The 26,279-nt window shown below is 47.8% G+C and overlaps 1 protein-coding gene across 2 annotated transcripts in view; it reads left to right on the top strand.

The window, feature by feature from the left end:
* The window catches only part of MATN2 (matrilin 2), a 133,329-nt gene that overhangs the window by 101,313 nt on the left and 5,737 nt on the right, over positions 1-26,279 (top strand). For both annotated transcript variants that reach the window (XM_012643621.1, XM_012643620.1), the window contains exons 8-14: positions 592-714; positions 3,785-3,907; positions 4,174-4,296; positions 14,523-14,645; positions 16,337-16,459; positions 19,529-19,651; positions 24,012-24,425. In XM_012643621.1, coding sequence (XP_012499075.1) covers positions 592-714; positions 3,785-3,907; positions 4,174-4,296; positions 14,523-14,645; positions 16,337-16,459; positions 19,529-19,651; positions 24,012-24,425 — 1,152 coding nt within the window. The remainder of the gene's footprint in view (positions 1-591; positions 715-3,784; positions 3,908-4,173; positions 4,297-14,522; positions 14,646-16,336; positions 16,460-19,528; positions 19,652-24,011; positions 24,426-26,279) is intronic.

The raw sequence follows: 26,279 nt of genomic DNA, 5'->3' as shown, positions 1-26,279 counted from the left end.
CCTGTAGAGCACCTTATTTACTGAGTATTTATTTGCTGCAGTCCACCTGGCTTCCCATCCACTGCGGAGTCTTCTTCAAGCATGACCCCGTCCTTGTCACTTCCACCAGCAGTCCCACCTCCAGCCGCCTGTCTAGAGCCTTCACTGCTCCTCGCAGCTCCCCAAACGTCCCTGTGCCCTCATCCCCAGGCCTTTGTGGTGGCTGTCCCTGAGTCCTCCCGCCCGCTACTTCCAGCCCCCTTTACCTGTTTAATGCCTCTCCCTCCTTCGGGCCTGCAGTTGGCCAGCACGGCTTCCCGGAAGGCACCCCGGGCCCCGACTCGGTGGGCGCCTGCTCTGGGCTCTGCGTTCCCGTGGCCGCCGCTCCTCTCCGCCCGCTCTGGAGCGCGATCTTGCGGCAGGGCCCCTCGGCCTTACCGGCCACCGCATCCGCGCATCCAGCTCAGGGCCTGGCGCTTGGGTGGCGGATAAACGAACGAATGGCCCTTCCCGGTCGCCTCGGCAGACAGCACCACCCGCTCTCTCCACTGGGGCTCGTGGGGCCCCGGGAGAAGCCCGGATCTGAAGGGGGGCTGCCCTTTCCGCCCGCAGGGATCAACTACTGCGCCCTGAACAAACCGGGCTGCGCGCACGAGTGCGTCAACACGGAGGATGGCTCCTACTGCCGCTGCCGCCGCGGCTACACCCTGGACGCCAACGGCAAGACCTGCAGCCGTGAGTGTGCCCCCCGGCGGGCTCCCCATCACTCAGGCCCTGCCGGAGCTCCCGGTTTCCTGAGGGTCCCTTAGGATAGTCTTCCTCACCCTCCGTTTCATCATCCGTAAAATGGGACTATTCATACTACCTACCGCATAGGTTGGGTTGTGAGGATTAAAAGAATTAATCCGTGTAAAGCACTTAGAACAGCGCTGCTGGGCAAACGCACTCAATAAATATTAACTATTATTATTATTTGCTGTGGAGAGCATTTACTAAGTCAAATGGGCCAGAATTCAAATCCAAGCTCTACCACATATTGCATGTGTGACCTTGGGCAAGTTATTTAACTTCTAGATTTGATTTCCTATCTATTTTTAAAAAGGGAACCTAATAATAGTATTGATCCCTCAGAGTTTTTATGGGGAGAAATCAGGACCATTTTAATCTCTTAGCATGGTGCCTGGTGCCAGGTAAACATCCAATCCAGAACAGTTCTAGCCCAGGTGTGGTGGCTCATGCATGTAATCCCAGCACTTTGGGAGGCCGAGGCAGGAGGATCACCTGAGGCCAGGAGTTAGAGACCAGCTTGAGCAAGAGTGAGAACCTGTATCTACAAAAAATAGAAAAAACTAGCCAGGCATGGTGGCGCATGCCTGTAGTCCCAGCTACTTGGGAGGCTGAGGCAGGAGGATTGCTTGAGCCCAGGAGTTTGAGATTGCAGTGAGCTATGATAATGCCACTGCATTCTAGCCCGGGTGACAGAGTGACACACTATTAAAAAAAAAAAAAAAAAAAGAGAACAGTTCCTATCATGGAGCCTGTGAGAGTGGCCGGAGTCCCGGTTCCAGGCTAGGACAAGAGGCCAGAAGGGACAGACCTCAGAAAGCAATGTGCTACACAGGCTGATCTGAGGGCAGAGCTGAGAAATGTGGGACCTTCTGTGAAGGCTTTTCTTAATTTTCTTGTATCGGAGCCATAGCAAAGGTCCACTTGGTGATGTAAACGCATGGGAACTTGCAGGCTCTGCCAGCTGGGCGGTTCCATTGTGTTTTATGAGGCACAGTCTCCACTGGTCCCAGCCAGCAGGGCAGGAGCCATGAGCGCTGCGGTGTATCCTGCACCCCTGGCACACTGGGAGAGGGACTCCATGACATGGCCAGCGCAGAAGGGGCCCTTTGTGAGGCTTCCACCCAGCAAGCCCCACATCTGCTCCGCTTTGGAGACAGAGATAGATTGTGAGGGAGAACAGTGCAGCTGTTGAGCATTTGGGCCCTAAACTGCCAGCAGGGAAGTTTCACAGATGAAGTAGGAGTTCCAGAGCAGCCCCCAGGGAAACGTGTTCCCCTTCCTGGGAAAACGTCTTCAGAGGGGCAGAATGCCTCCTTAGGCTTTCTAAGCCCTGATCTCAGAGGCCAGAGGGCTTTTGAACCAGAAGTTTGGTGCAAAAGCCAGAGCCTGCTGTACATTTGCCTCTGGGTGTCTCTGAGTCCTCACAAAAAGCCAGTGGAGAACAGGAGGTCTTCCATGCAACAAGGACACACCCTGGTGACGATGGATTTGTGCACACCCTGCCTTTTGCAGGAGTGTGGGGGCTGCCTGCTGATGGCCCTGGCAGGTCTCCTGAGGCAGGCTGGGGGAAACCTGGTTGAACCCACCCAGGCCAGCAGGGGACACGCTTGCCTGCCTCTCTTTCCCAGTGTGCCTAGAAGCCTAGAAATGCTCAGAGGACCAGCCACAAGAGGCCGGGGCCCTCCTTTCTCTCTGGGATCTAGTCAACTCTAAGAAATCATAAACCAAGCCATCTCTGTCTAGGAGTTCCTGGAAAAAGCCGTGGTCTTCTGCTCCCCCTGAGGGCTCAGGGAGCCCCAGGCCGTAATGCGCTCACTCTGCAGGCACTGCTGCAAGCACTTCCCATGCACTGACTCTCTTTGTCCTAACAACAGCCCTGTGCGGCATCTCCATTCTTGTCCCTGTTTGAAGATGGGGAAGCTGGGCACAAAAAGATTAAGTCACTTTCTCAGGGTCCTGTGACTAGTAAATGGCAGAACCAGGATGTGAACACAGGCATGTGGCTCCCAAGATCCTGCAAGTGTTTGCAGTAAGTGCATCTACCAGTGGGATGTTCCAGAAGGCAGTGGTCCCAGGCCACTTGGTGGCCCTGCACAAGGCCTCCAGTGTCTGTCCAGCCTCTGGGCGTGCATTTTCTCCAACCAGGAAATGTGGGAGGCAGCCTGCTGGGCTGTGGGCGCCATTCAAGCAGCTGTGTGTTCACTGCCTTCAGTGCTCACTGCCCAGGGGTCAGCCACGTGGCATTCGGTGCCAGGATGGCATTCAGCGCCCATTCATGTTTTCTGAATCTGGATGTCCTGATTCGGGGGTAAAGAAAAAAATCACTTTTTCTTTTTCATTTTCAGTTAGAAGTGAAACTATACAATTAATCCTTACTCAGCACTACTTGGTAATAATAGTAAGTATTCATTAAGCGGTTGCGGTATGCCAGCTGCTGTTCTGAGGGCTTTGCGTGGGTCAACCCCTGTTACTGTCACCACATTCCTGTAAGAAAGCAGCCATCATCATCCCCCTTTCTCAAGTCAGGAAACGGCGCAGAGAGGCCCCAGGACTGCCCAGCATCTGTAGCTAGGAAGTGGCGGAAATGTGATTTGAGCCCACGTGGTTTGGTGCCAGACCCTCTTTCTTGAGCACTGCTCTGTCAGCTGCGTGGCTTTGGGCAAGCACCTTGACCTTCCCTGTGCCCCGCTTTCCTGTGTGTGAAATGGGAATCGCACCTGCTCTCAGTGTTGCCCTGAGATTGCAGATTCTGCGTGCCCCGGCCCTGGCACCAAGTGCCGCTGTCATCAATAGCGTTCCTTAGACGTTGGAGGTGTCTGTGTTTACTCTTTAAAGAAATGGGAAGACCAGCAAATAAGCAAGGCTGGTTTTCCAGAGAGGCCGATGGCATGGAGCAGAATGAAACCTTCCCCGTGGCTCCTCGTGCCTCCCGGAAGGTTTTGTTTTTCAATCCGGGTTGCTGATGGAGTGTTGCCCCCTCGGCTCCTCTGTGTCTTCCTGTGTGTGACAAACGCAGGGGTAGACCACTGTGCGCAGCAGGACCATGGCTGTGAGCAGCTGTGCCTGAACACGGAGGAGTCCTTCGTCTGCCAGTGCTCAGAAGGCTTCCTCATCAATGAGGACCTCAAGACCTGCTCCCGTGAGTCCCTCCTCCTCACTCCTCCTGTAGGGAAATGTTTGCACCGGGAGTGGAACCAGGGTGGCGACTGCAGGGGACACAGTTCGTGTGTGGGCCCCTCCCCTCTGCCCTTTTCTCTGCTCTGGGGAGACTGTGGGGATGTCAGCTGGGAACTGCATGCCTGGGTGTGGTGGCAGTGGTAAGCATGACAGTCACTTGATTCTCTTCATAGCCCAGAGGCCTCGCTGACGGAGGCTGTGGGGACCACCTGGGTTTCGGTTTTGCAGGGGTGGATTATTGCCTGCTGAGCGACCACGGATGTGAATACTCCTGTGTCAACACGGACAGATCCTTTGCCTGTCAATGTCCCGAGGGACACGTGCTCCGCAGCGATGGGAAGACATGTGCGAGTGAGTGTTTGAGGTCCTGGGACAAGCAGGAGGTGGCCCAGGCGTTCCGTGGGCGTGAGTGTGGGTGTGCTGCTGACATCCACATGCTCGCATGTCCTCTCTCCACGCTTCCCTTTCCCTCGTGGATGTGTGTGACTGCATCACTTGCCATTTGAGCCCTGGTGGCTGTTTCTCCCCTGTCCCCAAGCTTCCTTCCCCAACTCCCTGAAATGGCTTTTTGCTATTCCCACAGTCTGCCTTCCCCTCGTTCTGAAGCTGGACAGAGCCCTAGTTCTTAGCCCTCTCTGCTCTACCCCAGCCAGCCGGCATTGCATGTGAATAACAGCAATGCAGACCCCTCGCTGACTGCCGGCCGCATGCCTGGCGCCGTGCTAAGCACGCATGCTATCATGTTCCGACTACAGATGAGGAAACTGTGGCTCAGATTAACTGAAGAGCCTCAGGTTATCAGCTATGAAGTGCTGGGTTTGAACTCTGCTCTGTGTGGTTCCAAAGTCAGTTCTGGGAGGAGGCGAGGTTCCTGAGAAAACTCTGCCCCCTCCCTGATCCAGATGGCCTGACAGCACATGGTGAGGCTGGCAGCAATATTTTCTGGTACGTATTTCCTTGCAGCTGGTCTCCACTCCTGCCTCCATTAATTTAAGAAAAAAAAAAAACAAAAAAAAACTGCTCCCAGACCTCCTTCTCTCTTTCGCAGAAGAACGCAGCTTTGTTGCCCTGCAATCTGGTTCTAAGTGGACCAGGATAAAGACTTGAAAACTAGTCATTTTGAGAGAAGGGATCAGAAATGGAAGAAAAGGACCATAATTTACCTTCTGCATCCTGCTGCTCTTTCTGGCTATAGGGCCAGATTCCCCAACCACTGATAAAACCGTGGACACCTTTATCCCCCTCTTTATATCATCCATTCACATGGGCAGATGAGCCAACTGCACAGCTGGGCGCGCCTCTCTAACGACGCTGCCCGTGAGAAAATATTTCCCCGGTTTGGGACAGATTCTTGAATCTCGGCAAATGGGTTATCCATGTCATGCTTGCTTGTGGCTCCCTGCCCAGCTGCCTCTAGACAGATGCCAGCCAGCTCGGGGAGGCGCTGCGCACTGGGGGTGCAGAAAGAGGGCGGGTGTGTCGAGTTGCATCTGCATTTGACTGCATGCCAGAGCCGGCTGCAAGGGATTTTGTTGGTTTGTTTTAATTCTCCGTCATCTTGCAGTATTTGTGCCCTTTCTTTGTCACCTCTTCACTGGGACGATCAAGAACTGACTATACGAGGGGTGCAGGACCTCTAAGAAATTCTCATGGGCCCTTCCAAACACATGCAGCCCCTTCTCTTTCTAATCTTATGCCCGCCCCCTTCCCCCGCCCTGGTCCACATCTGGGTTATGCCTTTGCCACTTTTAAATGCTGCCCGTTTTCTCATTTAAAGTGTGTTTCTGACTAATGGCACAGTGACACCATCTACATGAGTAAATGTCCCACGATGCAATTGATAGTGAGTTTTGTTGTTTATGTATGGTTATGTCTATGTGAGAGCTTGTGAGGTAATCAGATGGGTAGAATTGTCCTCGGGAACAGTGCATGAGAGTCACATTTTACCCACTAGCTGATACAAATGCCTTAAGCTATTCCCCTAATTGAAGACTTTCTGTCTGTTCTGGAATGATTCAGTCTCACTGCCCCATCCTGTAATAACGGGCTCGGTTTTCGGTGCGGCCACAACTAACAGGGGGTTGGGATGTGTGTTCCCCAGCTCTGTGCCAGATGACCAAGAACCAGATGACGTGACTGCACCTTTTCGGCAAAGCCTGCTGGGGGCCAGCCAGGCCTGGCTCAGCAGATGAGGGTATCCTTGGCCCTTTATAAAGGCAGCATCCACTTACAGCCTTGATAGTGTAGGGGGAGTGGTATCTGCTCACCTTCTGGAAAGTTCTCTGAAGTGTGGAGACCAGGCCCAGGTTCCTGGGGTGCTGGGATAAAGTGGGCACTGTTGTCCTCATAACAAGATATTACGGGCTCCTGGGGCTCTCTGGCCTCTGGAGTGATGCCCACTTCCTCTCAGCCCCTTCCCCTCCAAGCACCGATTGCGGGGATTCTCCGTAGGAGCCCCCTTGCTGGGGCAGTTAGATGCACAGACTGGGGGTGGGGAGGAAATGGGTGGTCTCTTCTACCAGCTGCAGCTGAGAGGCCTCCTCCTCTCTCTAGAAGTTTCCCTGAGATAGAGCTTGTACAAGGGCATCCCAACCCCAAGAAAGACTCCACAGGCCAGATGTGCATGGAGCACACAGCCCACTGGCCTGCGAGCTCCTGAAGGTCAGAGGTCAGAGGTCGGAGGCCAAAATAAAATGAGTGGGAGAGTGAATGGACCAAGACCACCTGTCTTTTTACCCCATGGCTCCTGGCACAAGGTCGGCTCCCTGCTCAATAACCTTTAGTGGTTCTCCCTTGCCTCCCAGAATAAATTACCGTCTCACTCCACGATTTGGCAGTGTGAAGACCTCTCTCCTCCACCTCTTTAGCCCTACCCCAGGTCTTTCCTGAAGGCTCCTGTTCTTCAGCCAAAGTGGTGAGTTCCCTATTCTCTGAGCAGGTCCTGCAGCTTCCAGCTTGTCCTGTCTCTGCTTGGGGACATCCTCTACCCGCCTCTGCCATTGGAAACCCAGCCCACCCAGATGTCACCCCCCATGGGGAACTTCCTCCCCGCACCCACTGGTGTCTCTCCCGCATCAGGCTCCGTTGGGACCTCCCTGCAGTGCTGTCCTGCCCAGCCTCACCCTGTCTCTGCACAGATCCAAGGAACAATGTGGCAGGGTAGAAAGAGTATTGAACTGGGGCCCAAAGACTGGGTTTAAATCTTGTGACTTCTACACTGGGCAAGAAAATTGACCCTCTCTGAGTCTGACTGCTCATCTGTAAACAGAATGGTCACTCCTGCCGTCCTCTGAGGGTCACCATCTGGCGCAGGAACAGACTTTCATCAAAGTGCTTTGTGAACTTGTAGAGGGCCGTAAACCCCTAAGGTACTCTGGTTAGGGTCTTACCTCCCACCATCAGGCGCCCCTGCATGAAGGGAGGCCTAGGGTAGCTCCATGATGCCTCCTGGACACCCATCTCCCAGGGCCAGCCCTACCCTCTTTGGAGGGACCCCAGAGACACACCACCCTGGAAGGCAGTTGGATTCAGGAGTCCAAGGGCAGTCCTAGGGGAGACCCTCCCTCTGCACATAGGGGACACTAACAGGGATCTGAGCCACAAGCCATGGGGTACTGGGGAGTCCTGGTTGGGGATACTTCTAGTCCAGCTCCCACAGTGGATCTGAGAAGGCCTGTCCAGGCCCGAGGCCCTGAGCTTGGCCTCCCAGGGCTGAAGCAGCCCTGAGCAAGGCTAAGGGAATGTCTTAGTCTGCTTGGGCTGCCATAACAAAATAACATGGACTGGGTGTTGTTTCTTAACCACAGAAATTTATTTCTCACAGTTTTGGAGGCCAGAGGTCTGGCACCAGGGCGCCGGCATGGCCAGGTTTTGGCGAGGGGCCTCTTCCTGGCTTGCAGATGGCCAGCATCTGGCTGTTGTCCTCGCATGGGAGAGGGCGAGGCGTGAGAGAGCACAAGAGTGCGAGCAAGCTGTCTGGTGTCTCTTCCTATAAGGGCACAAATCCTATTGGATCGGGGTGCAACCCTCATGACCTCATCTAAACCTCGTTACTTCCCAGAGACCTCAACTCCAAATATCATCACATCAGGGGTTGGGGCATCAGCATATGAATTTGGGGGGACACAATTCAGTCCATAGCAGAGAGTAAGGGGAGAGGACCACTCTCACACTCTTGTCGTGCCATTAAAGTCTTGCTGCGACAGAAGGAAGCTTAGCTTTTCCCCTTTCTTCAGTGGGAAACAGACGCAGGGAAGAAACCAGTGCCTCCAAGCTGGCCCTGGGGCATCAGTGGCAGAGCCAGGACTGGAACCCAAGTCCCCTGACTTCAGGATCTCCAGCCCAGAGTGAAATGCCCTTGAAAAGTACATCTCAGTTCGGCTGCTTCTGGGTTTGTCTGAGAAAAAGCCTATATAGAGTTAGCAAAGGACTGGCCACTCCTAGTTTCATTATAAGAAAAGTCAGGAAATGGTGTAATTCTATCTGTCAGCCGTTGGTTACCCTTTTGGCAGATGGGTGCTGTGGCTTTCTCCCTCTGGGGTCGGGGTTGGTTTTAATAACCTCTTACACGGGGCCCCAGACACAGGATTGCCGTCTGTGATCGCTGCAGAGGTGCGAGTCCGTGGAACACTTTACCCCAGAACTGCACCGCAGACATAGGTGACTCACCAGATGCATAATCCAGATGTGTGTGGCTGCTAGACATGGACCCTAAAAACCTGTGCTACATCCTGAAACTTCTAATCATCCTGATCGCAAATTGCAAATCTCACTCCCGGTGAAGATTTAACTAAATGTGCGGACCTGCTTGCTCATGTGTGAACGTGGAGCTTTCTCATGAGCCCTCTCATTTCATTTAAGTGATGGCTCCTAATCAAGTCTGTCTCTCTCTCCTCTCTGGGTTCTAGTCTCGGTACTTCCTTAAGCTCTTGGTCCATTTATTCTTTTTCTGTATAGGTATTCACTGTGTCCCTGCAGTACAGGGTGCTGGGGACCCCTAGGGTTGACACAGATTCAATTTGTGCCTTGACGGAGTTTAAAGTTTCTCAGGGAAGAAGGCTATAAAAGATGGATGTTCCATTCCTTGCGATGAGACTCGAGCTGGGGGAAGGAGGGGTGCCGCGGAGCCTCCCCTGGGCTAGAGAAAGAGATGCTTGGTCCAACACCTGAAGAGCGAGCAGAGTGAGCTGGCCAGAGATGGAGGGGAAGAGCTTCTAAGGCTTTGGAAATAGCACGTGCAGGCCCAGGGGCCAGAGCGTGAACCACAGGGAGTTCAGGGTCCTGGGTGCGAGAGGGAGGCTGGTGAGAGACAAGCCTGAGGCAGCTGCCAAAACACATCATCCACAGCCTGTGGGGTTCCAGGGAACTTTCTGGAGGCCAGCCTCCCTCGAGAAAACTATTTCAGTTTGTCTTCTGAGAACCTACCAAGCTGTCAGCCCACCCTGTTGAGCTCGGATGACTCATGGATGTGCAACTGAACCAGAAGACACAGAGGTGATGGATTTGGATCTAGTCTCACCTCTGCCCCCAGGACAGCTAAGACTGTCACCTCTGCAGGTTGGGGATCTTGGGAAAGTCACTTTCCCTCCCTGACCATCAGTTTTCCCAGTTTTCTCATCTCTAAATGAAGGGATTAGACTAGTTCATCTCCAAGGTCCCTTCTAGCCCCAAATAAGGACAGTAGCTGGCACAGATATGTGCTCTATGAACACTTGCTGGATGAATGACCTCCTAGTTGTGGTGCCCACCATCGTCCCCCAGGCTGAAGGCACCTCATGGTAGTGAGTCGGGGATGGTGGCTCTCTTCGCCTGTTAAGGGACCTCCGAAGCACTTTCCTATGAGGGAGTATCTTTGGTCCTGGGGAGAGGCTGACTCCAAATTGGTTTCCAGACTTGGTGGAAAGAAAGCAGCTAGAGCCTATGGTCAGGAAGTTAACTGCTGTCCACCTTTGGTGTTCTCTAACTTCCCATGTGTGGTTCATTGAATTTATAAGTGACCCACAACATCCCTGACATACGGAAACTGGACATTTGGCTGAACAAATGTGAATTGTGCATTCTGCAAGACTGGTGTGTGGGAGAGAGTGAGGAGCCCCGCTGACTGCCAGCATCCACACCCCACGGGGCTCTCATTTAAAACATCTGTACAAAACTGTGAGGTGGAGCTAATTACCCTCAATTTTCGGGGTGGAAAACTGAGGAAATGTTTCCTTTTGTTCAACAGGCCTTTCCTGGGGGTCTGTTAGGTGCCAGGCATTATGTCCACTGCCAACATCTCACCCCTGGTGGTTCATCAGAATCATCTATGCAGCTTTGAAAAAATCCAGAGGCCCAGGCAGCACCCAGACCTCCTGAATCAGAAACAGAAACAGAGCCTGCCTTACACTGTTGGTGAAAGTAGAGATTGAAATCACCTCTTTGGAGGATGATTTGGAAATACTTATCAGCTTTTAAATGTTCTACCCTTGACCTAGGCAATTCCGCCTCTGGATGTATATTGTTCAGATAGACCTTCACATTGTATGTAAGACTACATGCAGAAGAGGATCCGTTGCAATAACATTTATAATGCATTGGGAAGCCCTGTCGTGAGCAGCTTTGTGGAAAGGCCTGCAGGGTGAGGAACCAAAGCCTCCGGCCAACAGCCGGGGAGAATCAGGCCTGCCAACAAATACACGCGTGAGGCTGGAAGCAGATTCTCCTGGTCCTCCTGAGCCTTGGGATGACCACAGCCTCACGAGAGACCCTGAACCAGAACTACCCGGCTAAGCCACTCCCAGATTCCAAACCGTCAGAAACTGTGAGATAATAAATGTTTGCTGTTTTAAGGTGCTAAATTTGAGGGTAACTTGTCACACAGCAATAGACAGCTAATATACCATTCTTACTTTTTAATTTTTTTTTTTTAAGAGACAGGGTCACACTATGTCACCCAGGCTGGAGTGCAGTGTCCGTTCATAGCTCACTGCAGCCTCAAACTCCTGGGCTCAAGAAACCCTTCTGCCTCAGCCTCCTGAGTAGCTAGGACAACAGATGCGCCCCACCACGCCTGGCTAATTTTTTAATTTTTTGTAGAGATGGTGGCCAGGGGCGGGGCTGAGGGGGTGCAGGGGTCTCGCTATGTTCCCCAGGCTGGTCTCGAACTCCTGGCCTCAAACAATCTTCCCACCTTGGCCTCCCAAAGTGCTGGGATTATAGGCGTGAGCCACCACACCTGGCCTCCATTCTTACTAGTTTGTTAAACCTTCCAGTGCTTCTTTATGTGAATAAAAGTAAATACAAACATATATTTTTATTTTCTCCCCTTTCTTATATACATAAAAAATGGTGTACTATAATATCCCATTCTATACTTTTTTTCCCCACACAATGATATTTCCTGGAGATGCCTTCATATCACTACACAGAGGAATTCCTCATTATTTTTATAGCTGCATAATGCTTCATTGCATGGAATATTTATTCAGCCAGTCTCCTGTTGTTGGACACTTGGGTCGTTTCCCACTTTCCACTATTACAAACAATGTGCAGTGAATAACTTGAAAGTATATCTTTTCATATGGTGCAAGGGTTTCTGTAGGAGAGAGTTTCAGAAGGGAAGCTGCTGGGTCAAAGGTACATTTTGTAACGTTGGTAGACACTGCCAGATACTCCTCCGTAGAGAAAGCACGCCCTTTAGTATGTTTGGCTTTTGGACTGTGTGCCTGTTTCATCTCTGCAGGAAATTCTGATGATCCTCTGAGATTAAGAATTTATCTATTCCTACTCTACTCTCTCTTGATCAGATGCTCTGAAGGGATAAGGAGGAGAAAGGTTAAAAGTGAAAATTCTCCACATGCTTTTAAAGCATGCACACAACAAACATTCCAAACAGCTACTAACGTGAAAGCCCAGAAGAGCTGAGACACTGGGCTGGGAGCTCCTGGGCTGGCCTGCAGCCAAGGGCAAAGACACGCTGCCGTGGGCACATGGCTTCCCGCTCAGCAGCCCCTTGACGGAGCAGAGCAGCACCCAGGGCCCAGGAAAGCCTAGGGGGATAGTGGCCCCGGGGTCTGTGTCGGGGAGATGCTCAAGCCCCTTCAAGATAAAAGCCTGAGTTGAAACTAAGGGACCAGCACGGGGCCCAGGGGATGCTCCAGGAAGGAAAGATGTGCTCAGAGGGGTCTGTCTGGATTATGGCTTGACAAGGCTGGCCTGAAAGAGCTATATCTATTTTATTGCCTTGGAAAATGGAGTATTCCTATTATAAATTCATGGTGAGAGGAAAAAAGCTCCTTTCTACGGCCAGCCAGCCATCTGTATTACGGATCACTCAATTGTACTTTCCACTCTTACGCTACGTGAGGAGCTACCCCCCAAGCCATTGGGAAATGTTCTGCATTAATAATGAGACGAGAATGTGCCCAGAAAAGTAAGTCATGTTCAGGGCAAGCAGGGGGGTCCAACTCTGCTTTCAGTCTCTTCTGCAGTTATAATTTCAGTTAACAACATTTTCCCACTGTTTAAAGATTTTGGCAGTGCTTTGGCCCAAAGAAAGACAAGCAAAATTCCCTTCATGTTTGAAGGCTTACTTTAGAATATAGCAATGCAGTGTAGTAAGAAAAAACATGGGATTTATTGTCATAAGATTACATTTTTAGTCTGGTTCTTCCTCTTATTAACAGTTGGTCTTGGCAAGCCATTAATCTTCCCAAACCTTAGTTTCCCTAGCTGATAAACGAGTATAACAACAGCTCCCTTAACTAACCCACAGGTGGTTCTGAGGATGCCCCCTCCAAAGGGAAATACTGCAAAATGCTATAGAAAATGAAGTGTATGGTTTGTGCCTGATCATAAAGGTCATTATGTACTTTGCTGCCTTTATTTAATAACTTCAATTCACATCCATTGTAGAAATTCTATACAATCGGAAAGGATTAAGTTAACTCTCAGAAATTTGTGTGGTTCTTATAAAAAGTCACTGCCCACCTGTCCTCAATCACAAGCTTTTAAAATAGCAGCCTGGTTTTCACAGGGTCCCAAATATTCTGGTCCCCCAGAAGTCACCCAGTTGTATAGATGACAATGCCATCCTTCAATTGCTCTCTCTCAGGCCAGCAACCTCAAGTTATCTGTGACTCTTCTGTCCTAATCATATGGATTCTTAGTGTCAATCCATCAGCAAATCTAGCCACAGTCCAACCACTTCTCACAGCCTGGTCTGGGCCCCCAAGATCTTTGCAGAGGGCTGCTTCCAGCTCTCTGTGCTCCACTCTGTGCAGAGCAATCCTTTCAAAACAAAGTCCGGCCAGGCACAGTGGCTCACACCTGTAATCCTAGCACTTTAGGAGGCTAAGGCAGAAGGATTGCTTGAGGCCAGGAGTTTGAGACCAGCCTGGGCAACATAGCAAGGCCCTGTCTCTACAAAAAAATACAAAAATTAGCTGGACGTGGTGGCACACACCTGTAGTCCCAGCTACTCGGGAGGCTGAGGAACGGGGATCACTTGAGCCCAGGAGTTGGAGGCTGCAGTGAGCTATGGTCATGCCACTGTACTCCAGCTTGGGCGACAGAGTGAGACCCTGTTTCAAAAAAAAAAAATTAAAAAAATTTTTAAAAATAAATAAAAACAAAGGTTGTGTCGCTCCACTGCTCAAAACGCTCCAGTGACTGCCCTTCTTACTCAGATCTGACCCCTGCCTGGGAATCCCATGTGGTCTGCCCCTGCCGACCTCACTGGCCACATCCCCTGCCAGGCTCCAAGTTGCTCTGGTCGCACTGGCCTCCTCGCCTTTCCCGAAAGGTGCTGAGCGTGCTTCTGCCTCTGCATTTGCACATGCTGTTCTTTCTTGCTGGTGCTGCTCTTTCACAGACACCGCCACTCAATTTCTTTCTGCAGGGCTCTGCTTGTTGTCACCTTACCTGACTTCACTGTGTAAAATAACGAGCCCTCCCCACCCCTGCCCCAGCCCAGCAGCCACTGTGTCCCCTGCATCCCGCTCTCCCTCCACAGCACTCTTCCCACGCAACATGTCATGTGTTTGTCTGTTATTTGTCTTCCACCCACCCCTGCTTCCCCTGACACCCACTGCCAAAGGTAAGCTTCACAAAAGCAGGAACTTTATTTCATTCATTATTATGTCCCCAGAGCCTAAAACAGTGCCTGGCTCATCATAGGGATGCACGAAGTATTTGTTGACTGACTGAATAAACCAGTGAATGGATTACCTGAGTGTGATATATACATACGTACGTAAGTAGATATGGAGATAGGTTGATAATATACTTATGTGCTAGCCAATGAAGTTAAATGTATTTTCTAGTATTTACAGGTCATTTATATCTCTCCTTTTGTAAATTGTCCTTTCATGTCTTTTGTTCATTTTTCCTTTAGAGATGATTATATTTTTAGATTTTAATGTGCTCTGTATATATTAGGAAGTTTTGTTCACGGACATGCTTTCTATTCTGAAATGTTCACTGTCGGATAAGGCACCGTATTAATTTAAGGTGTCTGAAATGTCTTTTACAATTCAATAGGTCACTAATGTATGAATCATTTTCTTCTTCTGTTTCTCTAATTTCAATTTGGTTCTCAGAGTTGGACCCTTGTGCTTTGGGGGACCACAGTTGTGAACATTCCTGTGTAAGCAGTGGAACCTCTTTCGTGTGCCAGTGCTTTGAAGGGTATATTCTCCGTGAAGATGGAAAAACCTGCAGAAGTAAGTTTTTACTGGAGCTGGCTCATGCTACCGTGTCAGACCACTGCACGAAACCCACTGTCCTGATCTCTGTATCGATCAGTTACGCTCAAGTCAATGCCACACAAGTCATTACCACAAATGTAATGTGGTACCCTGGATGGCATCCTGAGACAGAAGGAGGACACTGGGTTAAAAAATAATGTAAATAAACTACAGACAAGGCCGGGCGCGGTGGCTCACGCCTGTAATCCCAGCACTTTGGAAGGCCGAGGTGGGCGGATTGTTTGAGCTCAGGAGTTTGAGACCAGCCTGAGCAAGAGTGAGACCCCGTCTCTACTAAAAATAGAAAGAAATTAATTGGACAACTAAAAATATATAGAAAAAATTAGCCGGGCATGTTGGCGCATGCCTGTAGTCACAGCTACCGGGAGGCTGATGCAGGAGGATCACTTGAGCCCAGCAGTTTGAGGTTGCTGTGAGCTAGGCTGACGCCACGGCACTCACTCTAGCCCAGGCAAAAGAGTGAGACTCTGTCTCAAAAAAATAAATAAATAAATAAATAAACTACAGACTTTAGTTAATAATAATGTATCAATATGAGTTCATTAATTATAACAAATGTAGACACATTAGTTATGGTAAGATGTTAATAATAGGGGAAACTAGGTGTGGTGTACCTGGGAATTCTCTGTACCATCTTCTCAATTTTTTTGTAAATTTAAAATGGTCCTAAAAAATAAAGTTTGTTAAAAAAAAAATGCACTGACAAAAAAGTCAATGCCAGAGCTACAATTGAAGTTGCTCATTTATATGTTCTGTGGCAAGAAAAAGTGGTTTAGCAGTGTGCTCCAGTGGAAAGACATACAGTCAGAAATCCAAGATTCAGTCAATTCTATTTCTTCCATTTATTAGCTAGGAAAGTTGCCTGACTCCTCTGAGCCTCTGTTATTTATCTACAATAGTGTTGTTGTTATTTCTGGCAGCACAAATCCCCTATAGAGGGCACCTTGTGATGAGGCCATTCTTGCCTTCCAGAAGGCAAAGCCTCTTAGATGAGGCCATGACAAGTCTGCCTTGGACAGGCAGCTGCAGGGTGAATTGCTGGTGGCAATCGCAAGACACATCGCTGCATAATCAAAGGGGAGTGTGTGACCCTGAGCAAATGATTTCTGTCCCTATCGGTTATCTTCTCAAGCTTCTCAAAGCACTTCATAAAGAGCAACTTGTGTTGACACTTTTTTGAAGAAAAGATGGGTAACTAGAATTATTATGCTCATATTTTAGACAGCAAAGCTAAGACTCCAAGAGGTTATGTGATCCTCATAAGTCATGTATTATATCAGGGACAAAGCCAAAATTAGATTTCAGTGCCGCTAATCTAAACTGAGATTTAATCTCCCAAGTAATCATAGCAACAGTGTTTCCATCCTGAGACCAGAAACTATGCAGAAAGCTGACGACGACGGATTGCATTTCTATGAGACACTAAAGTAGGTGCTGATGAATGATGATGATGATGATGGTGAGAAAGTTTGAAGAGTTAGCCTGAATTAGAGCTGCTAAACTTTGTTCTCAGTTTTATCTCTCCGTCCCGTGGGTCACTGAGCTCAAGTGGCACTGGAGTGGCTGAGATGGATGGCTCCTCCAACATGAAGTCCATGGAAAATTCATGTTGATGACATTGTTTTAACTTGCTCTGCTCTCTTCAGGGAAAGATGTCTGCCAAGCAGTAGACCATGGCTGTGAACATGTGTGTGTCAACAGTGGCGAATCATACATGTGCAAGTGCTTGGAAGGATTCCGGCTTGCAGAGGATGGGAAACACTGCAGAAGTGAGTAGTTACAAGGTGGAGAACTTTTCCATCTGTGGGACAAGATGGGTACAGAACTTCAGTTAATCTTTAAATCTTCCTTTATTACCAGTGTTACAAAGATCAGTTCCTACCTTGTGTGCTCTGAAAGTGTTTTGCTAGAGGTCAGTGAAGGAGACCCTGAGTTCTTTAGGAATTTCTCAGTCAAGGCCCTGAGTTGTCAGGCTCTTTGCTTCTTTTCAGTTTCTCTCAGCTGTTGGTCCTTTCCACGATGTCGTGTGGATGCCTGGAGCCTAGCACAGGGCCTGACTAGTCACTGGACTGAATTAGAATCTCTGTCAGCAGTCGCCACAAGGATTGAAGGTTCTATCATGCTTTTTCTTCTTGGCAGACCTTATAAGTAAGGGCAAAGGGTGAGAGAGGGGCTGAAGGGACTTTCCGTGGGTTTTGTTTATTCTTTCTGTCATTTGTTTCTATAGATTGTTCAGAACAGACTCGGAGAGTTTAAGTAGAAAGTATATTAGCCAGGATTCTCCAGAGAAACAGACAACAGGAGATAGAAAATAGATAGAAAAATAGATACGGAGAGAGACAGAGATTGATTTTAAGGGATTGGGTCACGGGATTGTGGGGGTTGGCAGGTCCTAACTCGGCAGGGCAGGCTGGAGAGCTGATGTTCAGCTCCGGTCCGAAGGCAGCCTGCATGCAGACATCCCTCTTCCTCGGGGGACTCCGGCTTTTTCCCTTAAGGCCTTCTACTGATTTGGATGAGGCCTACTGACATTATGGAGGGTCATCTGCGTTACACAGACTCTACTGATTTAAATGTTAATCCCACCTAAAACTTACCTCACAGCATCATCTTGACTGGTGTTTGACCACACTGGGCACTATGTAGCCTAGCCAAGACGACACAGAAAACTAACCTTCACAGCACCTACGGGAAGAGAGGGACCCAGGCACACTAGCTCAGCGAGGTGGGCATTAGAAAAGCACGGGCAGGGAGTTTTCCCCACTGTGAGATTCTGAGGGGTTTTGACAATGTCTGCTTGCGTTTGCGACACTCTGCCCCCGTGAGCAGATGGCCCTTTTTCAGTTAAAGCAAAATAAGTTCATTTGCTTTTGAGGTTGATTTTTGGGAATTTTCTTGCAGACTCCTTGTTTGGAAAAAGCACTCAAACCTCGCTTTTCCCTCTGCTCTCACAGCACAACAATCATCAACACAGAAAGACTTCTGTGACCAAATGCGTGGGGTTTCCCCACACACCAAGCCACGGACATCAGCTGGGTGTCCTCTAATTCAATTCTGACACTGTCTGCTTGGAGATGGCGTCAGATCCCACAGGTTGAGGGCTCGGTCCTCAAGACTACCCCCGCCCCAGGCACAGTCACAAGTTCAGGCCTGTAAACTTCTGACTGACCAGCTTCAGGCTGAGGTCCCATGACCTCTGCTTTGTTTTTGATTAATTTACTAGAACTGCTCACAGAACTCAGAGAAACGCTTACTTACCAGTTTATTATAAAGGATATTACAAAGGACACAGATGAGGAGATGTGCAGGGGGAGGTATGGGGGAGGGGGCGCAGAGCTTCCCTGCCCTCCCTGGGCGCCACCCTCGAGGAACCTCCATGCGTTCAGCTCTCCCGAAGCTCTCCGAACCCAGCCCCGTGGGTTTTTATGGAGGCTTCATTGCAGAGGCATGATTGACAACTGTGTAGAAACGTGACTGGACAAAAAGTACCTGATCTAAACCCAGCAAGGCCTATCTGCTCAGACTTTTCTTGGCCTCTTCGTGCAGCATTCCTTCCTATAGGGTGTGGGGCAGGACCCGCTCTTGGAATGAGTCTTTCAGCCCACAATCAGATTAGAGTCCTGCCTTGGGCAAGTGGAAGGAGGACAGGAGAAGGTCAGAGAGAGAGATTCTGAGGCTGCTCCTGAGGCCTAAATGGCCCCCACGTCATAACAAAACACTGGAACAAGGGCTATGGGAGGTGCGAGTCAGGATCTGTGGATGGAAACCTATAAACACATACAAAATAATATCACAATCTTTTGAGGTACATGGGGACATTCCGCATGCGACAAAGCTGGGTTGGATGGAACTCACTGCCCTCCCACTAGCACTGGGAAGAGGGGCTCCCACCTTTAGCAAGAAGTTCTGTTTGAACAGCTGACTCCTGGGGTGCCTGTGGTACCCTGGCCTACCTCTGCAGGATCCCCGCATGTCCCCAGGTCTAGCTTCACACCGCAGTGTCCCTTCTGTGGAGACTGTCCGTTCCGCCCATTACGTCTGCCCGAGCTGCTCGTTCGCGCTTTCATTTCTGTAAACATCTGCACATTCGCACACACCATTTATTCTTTCAGCACAGCTATTGCTCAATAAATTGACCTACTGGAGACAAAGCACAACTTCTACCTCTGGAATTTCATCGCTAAATCAGATTCCACCGTTCGCACTTCCTGGAGGGGTCTGTAGTCACTGATTGATTTTGTGCGAAGCTTCTCCTTTTAAAGGGCAAATGCCAGAAAAGAGCCATGGGCTGTCATGCGTGGAGGAGGGGGAGGACTCAGGAGACACGGGGCCTCGGCTATGTCATCACCTTGCTGGATGACCCTGGGCACTAGTGAGACGTTTGGGGCATCTGTTTCTTTCATGTATATATTGGGAATCATTATCCCTGCCCTCCTCCTCTCACAGGATGTTGTGAGGATTAAAGGGCTTTGAAGAGTTTAAAGTACCTCGCACATGAGAAATGTTCATGAGACAATCAAAACCGGAGGATTTGGGATGCCTGTGGAAAAAATCAGAAGCTAAAGCACATTTAACAATTGTAAAATTTAATAATAAGTCAAGGACACCCAATCACCCCTCTTACCATTCATATGTGTGGGAGCTAGAGCTTTCTGAGAACTTCTTTCTTATCGTAGCCTGTCCTGAGTATGAGACTAAAAAGGATGTTATGAAGGACGTTTGAACAGAGATGGATTTTCTTAAAAATAAATGATTTCCATGATCTCTCCTTCCATGACTATTCAATGTGCCTCATTTAAACACTGATAGGATTGTTCAACTCCCTACGTTTTCCTCAGGAAAGGATGTCTGCAAATCGACCCACCATGGCTGCGAGCACATTTGTGTTAATAATGGCAATTCCTACATCTGCAAATGCTCAGAGGGGTTTGTTCTAGCCGAGGACGGAAGACGGTGCAAGAGTAAGTGATTCGAACTTGGCTCTCTGCTTTCGTTTGGTTTGGAGCAACTGCTTTGTGGAATATCTTCAGGCAACAAATCCCTCAATCCCTCAGCTCTGCTTCTCTCATAAATATAAACGCATATGCAAAAATACGGCATGGGGAAGAGAGGGCTTAACGGCAGCACCTCTGGAAACACTTTCAGTTTTAGTCGACAGTAAGTTCATTATCAGCCAAAAGGGTAGAGTGATCTTAGGCTGAATAAGATCTGGATGAGGAAGGGTAGGATTGTGCTCTGCTCTGTGCTGGAGAATTACATTCAGTTCTGGGCATGGTATTTTAGGAAAGGAGAGATGGATCAAAAGTTTAAACATTAAAAAAAAAACTTTCATATACAACCCCCCACTGCTAAATTTGGCTTAAAAAAATAAAAACAAAAAAACTTGCAAAGTAGCGAAAGAAATCTTGAGAGAATAATTTTATAATCTCAGAGTAGAGAAAATATTTCTAAACATTATGTGAAATTTCAAAGCCATAAAAAAGGGAAAATATATATTAAGGGATTAAAGCTACAGTAACTTTTTTTTTAACCTTTTATCAGAGATCAAAAAGTTTGATGAGGGCTGGGTGTAATGGCTCACACTTGTAATCCCAGCACTTTGAGAGGCCAAGGCAGGAAGATTGCTTAAGGCCAGGAGTTTGAGACCAGCCTGGGCAACATAGCAAGACCCTATCTCAAAAAAAAAAAAAAGGGAAAAAGAAAAGTTTGATGAGTCTCTATGTTGGTGAAAGTATGTTGTAATAGGCAATTATAAATTGATCAGTGGATGTCTGAATTGATACCACCTTTAGGAGGGCAATTTGGCAATTATTTTAAATATAAATCCACTCCTGGGGGTTTATCCTAGAGATATGTGCATATTACAAAGCCTTATATACAAGGATACTTTGTGCAGCATTATTTGTAGCAACAAAAAACTGGAAACAAGCTAAATATTCACCCATAAGAGACTGGTTAAATAATTTATAGTATACCTATACAACAGAATATCATGCATCTATTAAAAAGAACAAAGCAACTCTAGACGTATCCCCAAGATATTTAAGTGAAAAAAAAAGCATGGTGCTGAATGGTTTTTATAGTATGTTACCATTGATGTATTTTCTCTCATACATTGATGTACGCACTCTAACATAGACATTCTCTCTCTCTCTCTCTCTACACACGCACACACACACACACACCTTTTTTCTTTTCTTTATTTTTAGAGACAGGGTCTTGCTCCATCTCCCAGGCTGGAGTGCAATAGCACCATCATAGCACACTGCAACCTCAAACTCCTGGGCTCAAGCGATCCTCCTGCCTCAGCCTCCTGAGTAGCTGGGACTACAGGCACATACCACCACATCCAGCTAATTTTTCTTATTTTTTTGTAGAGACAGGGTTTCACTATGTTGTCCAGGCTGGTCTTGAACTCCTGGCCTCAAGTGATCCTCCCACATCAGCCTCTCAAAGTGCTGGGATTACAGGTGTGAGCCACCTCACCCAGCCTATATGCCCTTTTTCTAATGTTTGAGTTTTGTTCCACGTGCCTGTATTATTTTTGAGAAAAAAATTTAAAGAAATAGGATAGAGATAAACATGACTCAGAAAGAATTAAGCTTCATGGGGAGGAAGTTCAGTACTATGTCAAGTGAAAAATAAAGGAAGAAACTGGGGATCTTTGTAGAGAAAAAAAAAACTTGAGGTACCGAATACCAATGTGACTGTTATCTCACTCATGATTTATATGACACCACCCTGCCCCAGGTAAAGAAAGAACACTAGGGAGAAGCTACAGCTTGGCACAAGGACAGAAACTTTCTACTGGGAAAGCTGCATGATTAATTAGTTCAGAGTATGAGCTTTGGGTCAGACAGACCTGGATTTTCAGCTTTGGGTCAGACAGACCTGGTCTACTTGGTGACGTTGGTCACATTATTAACCTCTCTGAGTCTCAGTTCCCCCATCTATAAAATGAGGATACTATCTCACAGAACCAGCATGAGGAATACATGAGATCATGTATTTAAAGGCGCTGAGCCCAGTGCTGGCGCACACTGAGTGGGAAACAATTGCTGTTGCCATCATCAACAGCAGAGCCGTCCAAAGGGGCGTTAGCGCTAAGGTGATGAGTTCCTCATCCAGAGAGGTGTTCAGGCCCAGACTGAATGGCTGGGTGGGATGCTGTAAAGAGCATGTAAGCAAAGCAGGGCTGGAGGAGGTGACCTGGAAGGGGTTTATCCAACCCTGAAATTCTAGGACTCTGTGAAATTTATTTTCTGAAAGCAAATCGCAGCTCCATTCTCATCGATTTCATTACCAAAAACAAAATGCCCGAGAAAAATGGGAATGACCCTCCTGAAACAAGTAGCCAACAAGTGGGGCTGTCCTTCCTGGGTCTGAAAGCAATGTCTGTGCCCTTCTCACCCTGACACTCTTCCACTCTACCTTGTTTTTTGTTTCCTGGAGAAGCCTTCTTGGCTCTCCTCTGTGCATGGAGGCTGCAAGTTCTATAAGAAAAGAGTGTATGAAAACAGACTCACTGCTGGAAAATTATATTTCAGTATTTCTGAAATCTGCTGGAGAGGCTTGTGCTTGCCACCTGTGTCTTTTTATGGTTGATTCAATAACAGGCTGTGAATATAAATGAAGCTCTGGATTGGCCTCTTCTTCTTTCACTAATAAAGGATCAATAGGTTGAGTAATCAGGACAAGCACTTAATGGAGAAAGAGGAGAACCCAGCCCCCCAACATGTACATATACGTGCACGCATGCACACATACACACACACACACACAAATTATGTCAGCGTGTTATACCAGCCAGGCATAGAAATATTTTTGCATGTGTATGTCTTTACTTGCTTAAATTGTTGTGCCTCACTTTGAAAGATTAGACAGCTGCTTGATACATAAAAGAGAATGTTTTATCACATGTTGTAGACTGAAATGAGATCATCCATTTTGGATGTGTAAAGTTTTCTTATGCAGCCCTAAACAACAAGAAATCTCTTCACACCCAGATTGCTTAAGCATTTGCATAAAGCTTTTATCTCTGTTTTACCATCAACCATCTGAGTTGCCTGAAAAGCTTCTGTGTAATGAATTCATGGTGATAATTCTTCTGTAAGCTTTAATAGGTCAGTACAATACGTATAGGTATGCTACCCAATGAACACCCCCTCATTCATTTTTTTTTTTCTTTTTGAGACAGAGTCTCACTCTACTGCCCTGAGTAGAGAGCCGTGGCGTCAGCCTAGCTCACAGCAACCTCAAACTCCTGGGCTCAAGCGATCCTTCTACCTCAGCCTCCCGAGTAGCTGGGACTACAGGCATGCGCCACCATGCCCGGCTAATTTTTCTATATATTTTTAGTTGTTCAGTTAATTTCTTTCTATTTTTTTAAGTAGAGACAGGGTCTCGCTCTTGCTCAGGCTGATCGCGAACTCCTGAGCTCAAACGATCCGCCAGCCTTGGCCTCCCAGAGTGCTAGGATTACAGGCGTGAGCCACCGCGCCCGGCCCCCTCCCATTCATTTATTCTGTTAACAGCATTTATTGAACACATTGAACACTTATTGTGTGCCAGGTATTGGAGGCACAAAAATGAATGAGACACAGTCTCTGGTGAGGAGGAACTCAACAGACTGGATGAGGAGACAGACACATAATTAAATAATTATTGCACAACGTGGAGCACTGCAGAGAGTACATTAGACTGTAAGCAACTTGCTGTCAGGGACTTTGTCTTGCTTTACTATCACAATCCTGCTGTGCCCACGGCCTTGTAAAAACAGGTACTCAATAAATAAATTCTTGGTTGAGTAAATAAATCAGTAGTGTTAGCAGTATACAGAGAGTAACTGATACAAGTGGCTCACTAGGAAAACTCTCTGGAAAAGGTGATGGCGGAGCTGAATTTTAAGAATCTCCTTCTCCATCGTCTATCAGAAGCCAGCACCAGGGTATGTCACCCTCCTGGAGTAGTGATAGGAATCTTCTGGGTGTTGTCAGACCCTTCAGTATACTCCATACACATCCCCTCCCAGACCTGGCTGTCAGTGTTCCAGGGTACAATGTGGACTTGATTTCCTAGACAGTTTGTACATCCACTGTGTGATTTTGCTTGTGAAAATAGTTTTTATCAATTTGACAAGCCAAACAGAAAAGCATATGTGAAAATTACTGTTGCTTATGACCCTCCCAACACCTCTCGTCTATCTCAGAGGTGGTTCCCCAAAGTGGTTATGCCTCCAATTGAAGCATAATTTTCTTCTACTCTTGTGTGTAAATGATTTTTAATTATTTAACTATGTCAACTTTCCTTTGGTTTCTGTAGGATGCACTGAAGGCCCAATTGACTTGGTCTTTGTGATTGATGGATCCAAAAGCCTGGGAGAAGAGAATTTTGAAGTTGTGAAGCAATTTGTCAGTGGAATTATAGATTCCTTGGCGATTTCCCCCAAAGCTGCTCGAGTGGGGCTGCTCCAGTATTCCACGCAGGTCCGCACAGAGTTCACCCTGAGAAACTTCAACTCTGCCAAAGACATGAAAAAAGCCGTAGCCCACATGAAATACATGGGCAAGGGCTCTATGACTGGGCTGGCCCTGAAACACATGTTTGAGAGAAGTTTTACCCAAGCAGAAGGGGCCAGGCCCCCCTCCGCACGGGTGCCCAGAGTGGGCATCGTGTTCACCGACGGACGGGCTCAGGACGACGTCTCTGAATGGGCCAATAAAGCCAAGGCCAATGGTAATATGGGATGGAGGTGTCGTTAACACACCCAAGGCTCAGATTTCTTAAACTCACTCAATGGTCACAGCTGGCCATAGGAGTAAGAGTCTTTGAAAGTACAGAAAGGCTTCCTGTGAACCGTGATCATACACCTTTACTAAACTGCCACCTAGAGGCCTTAATGGGGCCCCACAGGAATTAAAGTGCTCAGAAAAGACGAGAGTCTCGCCAACCGGAAGGTCAGGTTAGCCAGACCATACCCAGGTCATCGTCTGTGATTTACTAGCAAGTTTGTGACCTTGTGACCTCCAGAGGAGAGAATCATCCCTGTGTGTGCTGTTTAACCACAGACAAATACACAACAGTGCCCAAACACAGGTCTGGTTACTTTAGAATCACCTGAAGAGCTTGTAAAAACTAGATTCCTGGTGGGAACTCTTACTGATATATATATATTTTTATTTATTTTTATATATATGTCATATATTATATATAACATATATTTTATATAATGTCATATATTATATAATGTATATTTTATATATTTATATATTTTTTTTAACCAATGCTTCAAGTGAACACTCTGAAAGTGCAATAGTCAGGATAGAGAATGCTCTTGTGCTTGCAGGAAGCAAAAGCTAGCTTTTAAGAAAACTAAAACGTTGGAAGAGATTATGACTCTTAAGTTCTTGTTGCTCTGTAAAGCTCAGCCTGTTCTCTGAGGTTTTCCTGACCTCATGTATAATGCAGGAAGGGACTTGAGGGTTACTTCAGTTGTATAGATGTGAAGTGTGATAGAGGAGTAAGGCCCTTGGCAAAAGGGAATCCAAAGGCTGGGTTGGTTGGTAGAGACAGTTTATGGTGGTTTCTGGATTCCTTGAGGGAAGATGAGAAAACTTGAGGTTGTGAGGTAGTTTGCTTGAAAGCCACCTTCTTTAAGTGCTTGTCGAAGGCACATTGCTTTAGCAAGTCCTATAAGGGGAAATAAGGCATGCAGAGATCAAGGCCTCATCCAAGACTTTATGGACCCAGTGCCCAAATCAGGCCTGGCACATGGCAGATGTGTGACAACTACTTGCTGAGTGAATGAACAAGGAGGAAAGTACTAGCAATCCCATTGGTGAACTCCATTCCTCCTCACAGCAAGTCTGATTCACATGGACATTCAATCACTCTCTTTGTGAAGGTGGTCATTTTATTGATACCACTTATCTTACTATTCAGTCCTTTTTTTCTAGCCCAAGAGAGTGGGAGCCACAAAAACTGTTGTGCTCTGAATCTTCTGGGTGGATTGTAAAATTGGCTGTTCATCATAGACTAGCTTGCTAGAGATCATGCCAAACCCATGGGCCCCTCTCGCCTGCATTTTTAAAAAGTTTTGGGGGGCCAGGCACAATGGCTCATGCCTGTAATCCTAGCACTTTTGGGAGGCTGAGGCTGGAGGATCGCTTGAGGCCAGGAGTTAAAGACCAGTCTGAGCAACATAGCAAGACCCGGTCTCTACAAAAAATAGAAAATTAGCTGGGTGTGGTGGTATATGCCTATAGTCCCAGCTACTTCGGAGGCTGCAGCAAGAGGATCCCTTGATCCCAGGAGTTTGAGGTTGCTGTGAGCTATGATGACACCACCACATTCTAGCCCAGGCAACAGAGCAAGGGCCTGTCTCAAAAAAACAGTGTTTGGGGAAGCATTTTGGTCTCCAGAGACAGTGGTTAGCCCTTCTATTTCATTGACACTAATCTACCTTACACTTTCCCCCATTTAGATTTCCACAAATCATCCAAAGGCAGGTGGTAGGAGAAACAGATATTTATTTGGTTCTTGAATCAACAAGCTTTATTTGAGGTAACATCCTGCTATGAATTTAATTAT

The sequence above is a fragment of the Propithecus coquereli genome, unplaced genomic scaffold, assembly GCF_000956105.1.
Source record: "Propithecus coquereli isolate 6110/MARCELLA unplaced genomic scaffold, Pcoq_1.0 Scaffold2, whole genome shotgun sequence".
NCBI classification, from domain to species: domain Eukaryota; kingdom Metazoa; phylum Chordata; class Mammalia; order Primates; family Indriidae; genus Propithecus; species Propithecus coquereli.
This window is presented reverse-complemented; position numbering and strand designations above follow the sequence as displayed.